We start from the raw sequence: 13,475 nt of genomic DNA on the forward strand, positions 1-13,475 counted from the left end.
TATTTTTTAAATTAACGCAAACTGTATTTATCACCTGGACTTGTGCAGCTAACTAGGTTTTTGTATTGATTTAAAGGAGGACATTTGTGTTACTCCACAGTTGTGATGTGATGTGAAAAAGAATATGCATAAATGAAAGGTCTTTCTGTTGTACCGTAGGAGTTTATAATATGGATGAGTTGAGTGTCAGATTCTCCAAATTTAGATATATAATTTTTCAGATTTTTGTAGAGATCCCCAGAAAAAAATGTGGAGAAAGAAAATCAATTTAGGACTTAAAAATCAGACAGGAACAACACAAAAGTATTTAATTTTATCTTGTATATATTAACTTATGACTAGAGGGAAACAAAAGATGTTTTAACATTTATGGGGCACTTAATGATTAATCCTCTGGTGTGTTTTTTCTTATTTTGAACGCTCTAGCCTAGAAAATCCTTTTTTTTTTTTTTTTTAAAGGGTGCTCCTGTTGGCTGCAATAGCTTGATGTTTTTATCATATTATTGTTGACTTATGTTAGAATATAATGTCCTAAAAGCCAGTGAGTGGAAAGCTTGAATGATTTGGGGTTTTTCACTGATTTACATTAGGACCACATCAAGATTCCTACTGCAGTCTACTGATATAGAACAAAGTAACTTGAGTCAGTATCACATAGCCTGTTGGAATGGAGCAATGAAATAGTTTCCATTAGGAATGCTTCTGGGACTGCTCTACTGTAAACCAATGGCCCAAAATGAACCCTTAATGAATCTCTTTTGAATTTGCATTGTAATAGAGAAAACAAAGATTCAAGAGTTTATTTTTTAATATTTAAAATCTATGGTGTTTTCAGAATCAGACCCCTAATTAACTGCATTAATTTTATATTTTTGTATTCCAACTTCTGTTTTGACATCAGAAGGTTATAGAAAGACATCTGGAGAATGCTACTTTATTTCTATTCTAAACTATGAACATTACAATTTATATCTTAAAACCAAAATACATTTTCAGTCATTATATTAGAAAAAAAATAAATGTTTCTTTTGCACAATTAAATGTCCATCCACTCATTTGTTTATTGTAGGACCCAGATGAGATTCTGGTTAGTGTTCAAAAATTCTCAGTGTGGGAACTTTTCAGTTAGAAAAGAATGAGGTTAGGAAATCTTAACATTAAAAACCTCATGTAAAGTAATCAACCTTTGTGGCAGGGGACGGAGGGAGGTGGGAATGATCTCCTATCATAGTGTACATCCATAGGTTGGTGTGCTACCATACACAGTACAGTACACCCGGTATTTTTATTTAGACTTTGTCGTTGTTTAATTCTATATTCTCCAGCTTCCATCAGTTTCTCAAGGCCAGGGTTGAGTCGGGGAAGGAAATGCAAAATCTAAAGCAAATTGGTTTATGCCTTGGCATTTCACACTGTATGTTTCTAGATAGATGCAAACCATTTTAACCTAATTCTTCTTTTGCCTTGTTTTCCTGTTTGATTACAGGTATATCTACATAATGGGAATCCAAGAGAGAAATGAAAAGTTATTCTACAGGATATTACAAGATGATATCGAGAGATTAATGCCAATAGTATATACACCAACAGTAGGTCTGGCCTGTACCCAATATGGACATATCTTTAGGAGACCAAAGTAAGGACAGTAGTTTTATTTTTTTAAATGAGTGCAAGTAATTTTCTTAAGTATGATTTTTATTTCTACTGTAATTCAAAATTTATATGGAACACTTCCACTTGCAGATTTTGGCACATTGAAAGTAAAAGGCTCGATCCTTGGCTGTGGCTAAGGAGTGCACAACTCAGCAAAGGCAGCATAAAGCTCACCTTTCCATTCCTCTGATCCTGGGCCAGATGTTTGCTAGGCTGGTCCAGTCCCCTGGTGTAACTTAGAGCAGCCTAAAAGCAGCTCTGAGTTATGCCAGTGGTTGATATGGCAGCCAGAGATCAGTGGGACATAAAGACATTCTGGCCATGTCCCTTCCTTCCAGCCACACCCCTGCACTGACAGCAGGGAAGGGGGTGGCCTTAAGAACTGTTGCAGGAGTTCTGTACTGATCTGTCATCCCTCGGGGTATGGGGGGGGTGGTCCTGCCATGGTTGCTGACACTAGCTTTAGGGCCGCTTTGCCCTGGTGGTGTGACTCAAACTGACTCATGGCAGTGCAGAATCCAGGTCTTCTTGTGAACAACTGTATGACTCTACATTTATCTTTTTCATCTAGTATGTTATCTTGGTTGCATAGACTTAGTTATAACTGTCATTCATTGTCTCTTTTATATTCTTTTGTGTAAGCAATTGCAATATTTGTAATTAATTAGCACCAGAAATGTAGCCTTTAAAATCTTGTTTTGCAAAGCAGAGTTGAAGTTTTAATTATCGAGTATATTTCCATTCTGATTTTGTATTTCCATTCTGATTTTGTTTCAGAGGATTATTTATTTCTATCTCAGACAGAGGTCATATCAGGTCAATTGTGAACAACTGGCCAGAAACAGATGTCAAGGTATTACCACCACAATAATCCTTTTTCTAGTCTTTTCTTTTTGAATCCCAACTCATCTTTTTAAAAAGTGGATAGTTTTATTGAGAGACCTGCTGATGCTAAATAATGCATGCATGGCAATTGTATGAGAATGACGGCTGTATATAATTTATAATAGTTCTGCACATAAAGATGTGTGGGGTTGTGCCCTAAATCCAAGCTTATAGTTTGACCTACACCAGGAAAGCTGCAGATTGACAATGTTTCTTTCCTTTGCCAGTTGTGATCATCACAATATAGAATAAAAGTTACAAAACACTTTTTTCTTAACAGTTCTAGCTGGAGAGGATTTTGAGGTTTGTTTCTTAACATGCCTGTCTTTCTCTGAATTACCTATTGTTGCTGTTTTAGGGTTAAGACAGAACTGGGAGTTGGGAGACCTGGGTTCTATTCCCAGCTCTGCCACAAACTTCCTGTATGACCTTGGTTTCCCTGTCTTTAACATTGAGATAAAAACACCACATTTGAAGAAATGTTCTGAGGTTAAATTCATTAAAGTTACTGGAACGTATTTTGAGACCCTCCAGTGGAAGTGCAAAGTCTATTTACAAAGATGGCACTTAAAAACTTGTCAGCTGCTTTAGATAACTAAGTAATTATTTGCAACAAGATAGGCGATTCCTGTGGTCACTTTAGGCAAGTACAGGGAACACTGCAGATACTAACAGGAACCTTGTTTATTTCCTCTTAGGTAAAATTAGCTAGTCCTTAAGTATTGCTACTAGAGACAATACGTTCTTTGCAAGCTATTCTTAATTTGTTTTAATGGTTAATTTTGCCAAGAAAAATGTATGTGATATTGCTTTATCCTTTATGTCCATGACTACCAAAGTTTACCTTTAATCTTTGTGTAATTTTAAGGCTGTTGTAGTAACTGATGGAGAGAGAATATTAGGTCTTGGAGATCTGGGTGTCTATGGAATGGGAATTCCTGTAGGAAAACTATGTTTGTATACAGCATGTGCTGGAATACGGCCAGATAAATGCCTGCCTGTATGTATCGACGTTGGAACTGACAATCTAGTAAGTTAAACTGTATTTTGCCTGCCATAAAGAAATCACTTTTTGATGGTGGTTTGTAGTAAAAATTAGTACTATAAGAAGGTGTATGTATCTGAGTGAGTACTCTGTGTTAAGATTGAATCATCTTGTGTAATATTAAGTAGTTTGGAATGAATTTAAAGCTGAATATTAATATCTGACAATCCCCAGCTATGTATATAAGGATAAGTGGTGCATTTGGACTGTTACTTGAATGCTGGTCTCAGCTGCAAAGCAATGGGAAAAGGTAACCTGATTTTTAAGCCGCTGGAAGAGCGAGCCAGATTTGTTAAAGCATTATTACTCTGAATGTTGATTCGTCCCATTGTAAGGACAGTGATGTAGTGTTTTCAGGTAACAGTTGATATTTGCCTAACCTCATAACTTGTTCCTTTATGTTTGTGGCTATGTAGCATAGTGTTCCCAGTAGTATTGTTGTCTATTTTATTTATATTGCAGAAATACTCCAGCAGGAACAAGACTTCCTTGTTGCTAACCATTGTGCAAACATATAGGAAGACACAGTCCCTGCCTTGAAGAGTTTCCAGTTAGATCCTGTTAGACCCTTTTTGTTTCAGCAGGATGGATTCACTATAGGCAAAATCAAACAATACTCCAATGCCTTAGCAAATAATTTGTATTTAACTACTAACAAAACTATGAAAAGAGAGAACTTAATATCTCTCCCAATTAAGGATCTGGAGGGAGACTGACAAAGGCACAAGTAGGAGCTAACTAACCTTTGTGCCTTTGAAAATGTACCCCCTTTTTCTTTTCAGCTTATTCTACTTCCCGATTGTATTTTTAAAAGAAAATTTCTCCTCTGTTCCTGTGTATTTCATTTTAACCAGTTTCCCAAGATTCCTAATTCCAGCCCCGCCCCCAAGTTTCTTTTCACAAACACTTTAGACTCACACATGTCCAGTTAAGTTGCGAGCTCAATTAGACATGAAGCATTCTCATCCAAGGCAGCTAGAACTCAAGTTTGTGAAAGTGATGGAGTTGGGGGAGAAAGCAGAGGGAGAAATAGAAAGGGAGCAAAAAAATGGTGGGTGACTGCTAGAAAATCCAGAGAATTGCCACCAAAACCTAGGATTTCTGCAGTATTTGCTCCAGTGGCTGCAGAATCAAAGAATACCTGGCTCTCCGATTATGGCTAGCTAGAAATTCAACTGGGAAAATATTCACGGAAGGCAAGACAGCTGAAATCCTTTTCAGTATCTTATCTCTGCGTAGTGACTGAAATATGTCACTTAGAACTTTGGAGGGTGTATATTGAGTGAATGAGTGATTTCATTCTGCTGCTATCTTTGGTTTATTTTATAGACCCTATTAAAAGATCCTTTTTACATGGGCCTGTACCAAAAAAGAGACCGCTCACAGCTTTATGATGACCTGATTGATGAGTTTATGGAAGCCATTACAGACAGGTATGGTATTGAATTGGTTACTCATAAATTTGTGAAGAAGTAGTGGGCCATGGGAAACATCACACAACTTCTTTTTCAAATGTCATGTAGGGAAAGAATATAGTTGAGTGACTAGAGTTTGGGCTATGAATCAGGAGACCTGAATTTTAGTCCTGGCTCTGCCAGTGACGTTGTGTTTGACTTTGGGCATGTCTCCTGTCCTCTGTGCAGAGGTGAAAGTAAGCCAGTACGGTCCAGCACGGTGTACTGGCAAGAGCTGGTACGCCGTGCCGGACTGCACCGGCTTCTCTGGCGGTGATTTAAAGGACCCAGGACTCCTGCCGCTGCTGGGAGCCCCGGGCCCTTTAAATCACTGCTGGAGCTTTGGCAGCCAGGCTCACACAGAGATTTAAAGGTCCCGGAGCTCCAGCCCCTGCGAGGAGCCCCGAGCCCTTTAAAGTGCAGCCTGAGCCCCGCTGCTGGAGCTCTGGTGGCACTTTAAAGGGCCCAGGGCTCCCTGCAGCAGCCGGAGCCTCTGACCCTTCAAATCACTGCCGGAGCCCCGGGGCTCCTGCTGCCGGGCTCGGGCGGGGACTCGTGCTCCTGCAACTCCAGGGAGCGCTGGGCCCTTTAAATCACAGCTGGAGCTTTGGCAGCCAGGCTCACACAGAGATTTAAAGGTCCCGGAGCTCCAGCCCCTGCGAGGAGCCCCGAGCCCTTTAAAGTGCAGCCTGAGCCCCGCTGCTGGAGCTCTGGTGGCACTTTAAAGGGCCCAGGGCTCCCTGCAGCAGCCGGAGCCTCTGACCCTTCAAATCACTGCCGGAGCCCCGGGGCTCCTGCTGCCGGGCTCGGGCGGGGACTCGTGCTCCTGCAACTCCAGGGAGCGCTGGGCCCTTTAAATCACAGCTGGAGCCCTACCACCACTACCCCGGGACAGCGGCGGCAGGGCTCCGGCGGTGATTTAAGGGACCTGGGACTCCCAGCAGCAGCCGGAGCCCCAGGCCCTTTAAATCCCCGCCCGAGCCCTGCCACCTCGGGGTAGTGACAGCAGGGCTTCCGCGGTGATTTAAAGGGCTCGGAGCTCTGCGGTGGCCGGAGCCCCGGGCCCTTTAATTCGCCCTTGAGCCCCGGGGCTCCCAGCTGCCTCTGCAGCTGGTAACTACGGGGTGATTTAAGGCCCTGGGGCTCACAGCCAGAGCCCCAGGGCCTTTAAATCATGAAAGGCCCCGCCTCTTCTGGTTGAGGCCACACCTCCTCTGGTTGAGACCATGCCCCTGCTCAGGACTCCGGCGTACCAGTAAGTCCTTTAAGTTACTCTCACCCCTGCCTCTGTGTTAAACATATATAAGACAGAAATGGCATTTAACCGTTTCCAGGAAGAGCCCAAGGACTGCTTCTGGCCCTAAACAACTCTGTGTACATATAGGAATTATTGATTTACTAATGTGTCAATTGATAAAATATCGTGCTGTATTCTTTAGGTACGGCCATAACACACTTATTCAGTTTGAAGACTTTGGGAATCATAACGCTTTCCGTTTTTTGAGGAAGTACAGAGAGAAATACTGCACCTTCAATGATGACATTCAGGGTAAAATGTTCACTTCTGACTCTTGCTACATATGTGAAAACCTTCCCCCAAAAATATGTTCGGTCACGTCAATCTATTCAGCTCTCCTGAGACGGTTTTATTTCCTTCGTAGGGACAGCCGCAGTGGCCTTAGCGGGAATGCTGGCAGCACAGAAGGTTGTTGGGAAAGCAATCACAGAGCATAAAGTTTTGTTTCTTGGAGCAGGAGAGGTGAGTTCTGCAATGGTCTCTAGTGCAATGAAAGTTAAATCCCATAGAACTGGGGGTGTTCTTTGTGTTTTCTTACAGAACTCTGTATGCGGGAGGCCTACTGAACTATATTTAAAGGAAATGCTTCTTTACAGAAGATTATTATTTATATTGAAGTTTGGGTTTAACTTTTATAAAAGGATAATTTTCAAGGGCTAGATTCTCAATTCACCTATACAGACATCATAAAGCAGATGGACCCATGCATATAATGGCAGAGTTTAGCCCCAAAAATTATGATTCCGTGCGTGCAAGAGAAAGTAATTGTTAGTTCTTACCATATTGGAAGGAAATGTACAGTAACTCCCCACTTAACGTCCTCTCGCTTAACGTTGTTTCGATCTTACGTCCCTGCTCCATTACAGAACATGCTCCATTTAAAGTTGTGCAATGCTTCGCTATAACGTCGTTTGGCTGCCTGCTTTGTCCACAGCTGGCAGCCCCCCATCAGCTCCCCTATGCCTCCCCCCTCCCCCAACAGCACCTCCTGCCCGCCGGCAGACTGCATGGATCAACGCCTTCCCCTTTCTCCCCCTGCCTCCTGCCCGCAGCATTCAGCTGGCTTGCGGCATTCAGGAGGGAGATGGGAGGACTCGGCATGAAGGCTCCCCCTCCCCTGCCTCCCGAATGCTGCAAACCAGCTGATTGCCGCTGGCAGGAGGGAAGGGGGAGCCTGCGTGCCGAGTCCTCGTTCCTGCCCCCTGAACATCGCAAGCCAGCTGATTGCCGTGGGCAGAAGGGAGTGGGGAGAAGCAAAGACGAGGCGCACCTCCCCCCTCCCTCTCCTGCCTCCTGCCCGCAGCGATCAGCTGGCTTGCGGTGTTCAGGAGGCAGGGGAGGGAGAGGGAGCCTGCGTGCTGTGACCTCACTCCTCCCCCCTCCCTTCTGCCTCCTGAACGCTGCAAGCCAGCTGATCGCTGCGGGCAGGAGAGGGAGTCGGGAGGAGCGAGGACACAGCGTGCAGAGTAAAGGGGGCGGGGAGAAAAGGCAAGTTAAGGGTGGGGGGTTGGGGGAAGAGGTGGCTTGGGTGGGCCAAGGGTTGAGCCCCCCACCCCTGGTGCTTGCAGAGTAGGGGAAGCTGCCGCTGCTGCTGCGCAATGTGCTTCTGTCATAGGTTTATTCCCCACTTTGAACTTTAGCGTTCACAAGATGGGGACCTGCATGGGCTCCTCTAAACTAGGATTTTAGTTTAGATCTGGTAAAGCTGCCACCAACCAAAAATTATAGTGTTTTGGTACACTTTCCATTCCTCCCAAACCTTCCCTGGGAACACAGATCCAAGCTCCTTGAATCTTAACACAAAGGGAAATAATCCATTCCCCCCTCCCCTCTCCAAGTCCTTAGGAGAGATACCTGGATTCAAATTCCTTGAATCAAACAAAGAGGGATTCACTTTTCCCCCTCCCCTTCCCCTGAAAACCAAACAAGGGAAGAAATCAATCAAGTTCTAAAAAGAAAAGATTTTATTAAAAGAAAGAAAGAAAGTACACTATCTCTGTAATACCAGGATGGAAAAAATTACAGGGTCTAACTTATAAAAACTGGAGAGACTTCCCCTCCCTCCTCCTCAGAATAATCAAAGTAACAGCAAACAGAAATAAAGATATTTCTCCAGCAAACACACAATTGCAAATGCAGAAATTAAATTATAAGACTAATTCGCCTTTCTAATACTCACTATACTGAATAGAAGAAAATACTTCAGGAAACTTTGGAGAACTTGAAGAATATGTCTGGCCTCCCTTAAATCCAAGAGAGAACAAAGACCCAACAAGGAACACAGAGATTTGAAATTATCTTGTCCCCTGATTGGTCCTCTAGTCAGGTGTTCATCAGGTTACTGAGCTTGTTAACCCTTAACTATCTGTTATGACAGCTTTTCCTAGCCTAAAGCACCTTCAGCGTCCTTGCTGGCCTCATTGTCTCCAGTGCAAGTGGGCTTTGCCTGGGTGGGGTAAGGCGGGGGCACCTCCCAACTCTAGTACTGTACTGTGTGGCAAAAAAAATTATATTAATTCTTATGGGGAAATTGGATTCGCTTAACATCGTTTCACTTAAGTCGCATTTTTCAGGAACAGAACTAGAACATTAAGTGAGGAGTTACTGTACCTTGATTTTCTTAGTAAGTTAAATGGATGGATTTATTTTCAAATGCTTGTTCTTTATCTGTCAGGCTGCTCTTGGAATTGCAAACCTCATTGTTATGGCTATGATGGAAAGCGGTATTTCTGCAGAGGAAGCGTATAAGAAAATATGGATGTTTGATAAATATGGCCTATTGGTTGAGGTGAGGGTCTGCCAGACCTTTTGAATAACACAGTACGCGTTGCCATTTCTCTTTCCTTTCCTTCTCACAATCGGAATCTACTTAAATCTTCAGGGCCGAGAACAAAAGGTAGACGCCAATCAAGAACCATTTACGCACCAACCCCCAGACCAGCTGCCAAAGACATTTGTAGATGCGGTGAATGTACTTCAGCCGTCAGCTATTATTGGTCAGTAAGCTTATTTCAGACGCCTTAGATAATATATGTTGTTAATTTTATCTTGCTGTCAGTGGGCCAGTTGCTGCTTTCACTTTTACCAGTGTACATATAGCATAACCTCGCATATGTCGATGGGGCTACTCTGCATTTGCACTGGGGTAAATGACAGCAGAATTCGGTCCACTGTTTTAAACTACATGTAAAATGCTTTTGGGGCTCAGCGTATTATGTCTATAATACATACAGGCTCAGCTCTTTAGCTATGGCCGAGGAGCTCAAAGAGCAACTCGGGGGCATGACCTTTTTTGCTCCCCACTTCAATCCTGGGCTGGCCAGTCTGCTGATGTAGCTTAGAACAGCCTACAGACTGGGCTGAGTTCCACTGACTGCCAGGGGTCCAAAAGAATGATACTACAACTGTCGATCAGTGAGAAATAGAGAAGACCCAGCTACTCCCGTTTCTCATGTCACATTCCTACTCCAGCCGCTGGGAGAGAGATGGTGTAGGAGCTGCTTTGCATACTTTGTGTCACCACGATACCCCCATGCTGAAGTAATTTTTCCCGTGGCTGGCTACACTGACTTTTGAGCTAGTATCTGCCAGCAATTTGGTGCAAAGCAGATGTTCTGCACCCCAGTCCCTGATCCCCAGTGTTCATTGTGTCAGTGGATGCGTGTGAGGTATGTATGTATGTGTTAATTATAACAACCCCTAGTAGCCACCACTATAGTTAAGGCTGCAAAATGGCTTCTATTATAATACCATATTTTTTCTTTGCATGTAACTTTTTGAAAAAATATGGTTTTGGGCTGAGTCTTTGCCCCTGAGTGTGTGCACGTATGTGTGTGTCTGAGTGTGCATATTCATTTTTATGTATTTGTGCATACGTATGTCAGGTGTGTTAAACTGTTTGAGGAGGAATACCTTATTCTTAAGGCCCCTTCCCGCCTCATAAATAACTAAAAATATCTGAACTTTGAAAATTCAAGCGTACTGATTTGTAGTGTCTTCGCTGGGTTTGAATAGTGTAGGGTTTAAGTTTACAAAGCATTTCAAATTAGAGATGGAAAAAACCTTTTTGGTCATCTTTTGCATCTCCTGACAGTGCAAGATTGTTTCCCACAGCTCATTTTCTAGATATAGCTTGTTTTAATGACCAATGAATATTTATTCAAAGCCTTCTATTGGTTTTCCTGAGTGTGACTGACCTTAACAGTGATAATCTTGAGTCACATCAGAAATAACTATATACAGTATAAACGTCTTGCGATCATTGTCCCATTTTACATGTATAACTGTAATTTTTCTATCTTTCAATTTATTTCAGGAGTTGCAGGGGCTGGCCGGCTTTTTTCACATGATGTGATCAAAGCCATGGGTTCCATCAATGAAAGACCTATAATATTTGCACTAAGTAACCCTACAGTGAAAGCTGAATGCACTGCTGAGGAAGCTTATACATTAACAGAGGTACATAATGATGAAAAATGTCAATGCACGTATATTGTTTTTCTGTCTGTAATGTAAGAGTGCAAAACCCCAAGCATTTAAACTTGGAATTTCTCCATGTAAAGAATGTAACTGCTCATTACCTTCCAGATTCAAATGCATATTTGTCTTAGTATAAATTAAAAAGCAGCTCTGATTTTAAATTATTACATTTGACAGGCGATTACTTCATAATGAGGTCTAAATCTTTCTGTTTTGACAACAATATTGAACTGTAATCATTGGTTACTGAGAGTAACTTGTGTTTCTAACTTTGACTGACATTGTTTGAGACTATTTTTAGCTTTTGTTTTTAAAGAAACAGTTATTTTATGTAATAGTCATGACAGAAGCCTGGAAATAGTTAATTAACAACCTGGAAATAGTTAATTTTTAAAGCAGTCATTATTTAACATTGAATTAGGTCCTCAGAACACGGAATGTCTTTGCTTGTCTTGTACAGCCCAAGGATCATACTTGGCACTTAATTTCCTAATATTTGAATTTGTCAGAACATTTAAAATTAAGCCTAGCGGACTGACTCTGATTTCTCTCACTCTGGATTTACACCCCAGTGTAATTCCACGGATTTCAGGGCTGTTACAGCTAACTTAGCCCAAGGTGAGTGAGTTTTTAAGCAGTGTGCACATAAGACTGGTTTTTGGTTTGAGGAGATGGGCAAAGGGGGAAGAGATGAGGAGAAAAAGCAGAGGCAGAGTTGGCTGTAGTAGTTTTGAGCTGGCCTGCAAAACAGTGTTTTGTCATGCCTCCCACTTAAACCTTTTTGGCTCCTGTCCTATAGGATCTCACCACTATCCACAGGGCTAGCATGGGGACTTTAGAAGCAGGGTGGTTAGTGAAATGGTTCTTTGGAATATATCCCAACCTTAAGTGACTCGTTTATGTAGAAGTGTGTGGGCAGGGATCTTTAGTTGCTTCCTGCTGCAGAAATGTGTATTTGTGGTTTGTTCCTTTCAGCATTGGTGATCATCGCATTGGTCAACAGCGCTGTACATTTTAAGGCTAAAGGACTTGAAACTTACCTCTCTTCCTTGCCTCCCCAATGAAAGCTGAAATTCGCGTATAGCTTTCTAGTTCTCCCCCAGATCAGTGGGTCTGTAGTGGAGTCTTTGCAAGGGCAAAGGCCCACTCTAGTAAAAGACAAAAGCCTCTGGACCAAATCTGGATTTTTGACTACTGTATTCCAGATTTCTTCGACACAAGGGAACTCATATGCAAGGTGTTTAGTCCCTCAGGGCAATTAATTCTTTGTATACTGGCTATTCCCCCAGATGTTTATTAGGCAATATTTTGGTGAATAAAATATAATACTCAAAATTCACAGTTCAGATTGAAGGTAAACAGAAACAGATGATAGGGCCAGATCTTCTGCTGCTATAAATCAGTGTAGCTCCATTGATGTCTATAGGGGGTACTTACCCACATGTGATATATGAATGAGGTTCTGTTTTTCACTTTAGAGAAGGTCTACACAACAACAGCTGTCTCCACGGAAACCCCCATGTGTGTATGTAGAGGGCTGAAGTGCACTCTCTGGAACATTTTATCACTGTCAGTTTCCAACACAAGCTAGTGCTGGGTAGATCCAGGTGCAGTAGATCAGTTTAAAGTGTTTTCACTTAGCTAAACACCATTAAAAGCAAGTCAGGCTAGTACTCAAAACAATTAGTCCTTGGTAGGTGGGGAGGGAATCTTTATTTTTCTCCTGGAGCTGCCTTCTATGGGAGCTGCCTTAATTTCTCTCCATGATTTCCCATAATCTACCATTCACATGCATGTGTTAAATTGTTGTGTTGTAATGTTAAGGCTGTGAAATATTACAGGTTAATGGAAAAAGGATTTTAATTTTTACAGTCCTCCAAATTTTATTTTTTCTAATACTTTTGACAGTTTATATTTTCCCGCCCAATATTATGTCCATTTTCAGAATAATTATTTCTCTAAAGTGAAGTTAGTACAGCCTCGGTTATCCAGAATTCACCATTATCTTAAGCAGGGTTGTGTTCTCTGACACCTAATAATTACATAGAGAATTCCCTTTATTAGCCAAAACCTTGATTATCCAAAATTACTCAGTGTTCCCCTTGACCTTTGACTAATAGTTTGTCTTGTAATTACCAGTCCTCCACTCCCAGCCCTTTAGGTTTCTTGACTTCAGAAATGGCGTAACCATTATAAATGGGAAACTTTAAAATAACACTTAATGAGAGTCCATAGACAAACCGCTTAAGAGCATGAAGAAACCATCAATAAACTCTTACTGCTTATTCTTGCATTTCCTACAAGAGTATGGTGATGCTTTGGTGCCCTCTGCTGCTTTGCAAGAAGTATTTTTTGTTTTTAGTTTACATCATCTTTTGACTCTGACTTCAAATGTACTTTGCTACCTACTCAAAAAGTCCATTACTGTGTGTATGTCCACACGCTCAAACACAGTACCAGAACTTTTTGCATACATGGTGATGTGTTCTCATGTGTGAGATATGGAGCTGTAAACTTTTAAATTTTATTATTTTCACGATTTTCTGTCGGACGTTTAGTTTTCAGGTTTGAACTGGAAGAGGGAGAGATTGCTCGACCATAGGGCAAGCAGATTTCACTCTCAAACCTCTAGGCTACTTTTAATATTTCTTAGTCATTAAAA

The 13,475-nt window shown here is 41.9% G+C and overlaps 1 protein-coding gene across 2 annotated transcripts in view; it reads left to right on the top strand.

Annotated features, from left to right (window-relative positions):
• The window catches only part of ME2 (malic enzyme 2), a 45,918-nt gene that overhangs the window by 23,336 nt on the left and 9,107 nt on the right, over window positions 1-13,475 (top strand). For both annotated transcript variants that reach the window (XM_045020168.1, XM_045020169.1), the window contains exons 4-12: window positions 1,487-1,636; window positions 2,431-2,506; window positions 3,407-3,568; window positions 4,913-5,016; window positions 6,477-6,586; window positions 6,699-6,796; window positions 9,009-9,122; window positions 9,216-9,330; window positions 10,650-10,792. In XM_045020168.1, the coding sequence (XP_044876103.1) occupies window positions 1,487-1,636; window positions 2,431-2,506; window positions 3,407-3,568; window positions 4,913-5,016; window positions 6,477-6,586; window positions 6,699-6,796; window positions 9,009-9,122; window positions 9,216-9,330; window positions 10,650-10,792 (1,072 nt within the window). The remainder of the gene's footprint in view (window positions 1-1,486; window positions 1,637-2,430; window positions 2,507-3,406; window positions 3,569-4,912; window positions 5,017-6,476; window positions 6,587-6,698; window positions 6,797-9,008; window positions 9,123-9,215; window positions 9,331-10,649; window positions 10,793-13,475) is intronic.

Source organism: Mauremys mutica, chromosome 6, assembly GCF_020497125.1.
Source record: "Mauremys mutica isolate MM-2020 ecotype Southern chromosome 6, ASM2049712v1, whole genome shotgun sequence".
Classification (NCBI taxonomy): Eukaryota; Metazoa; Chordata; order Testudines; family Geoemydidae; genus Mauremys; species Mauremys mutica.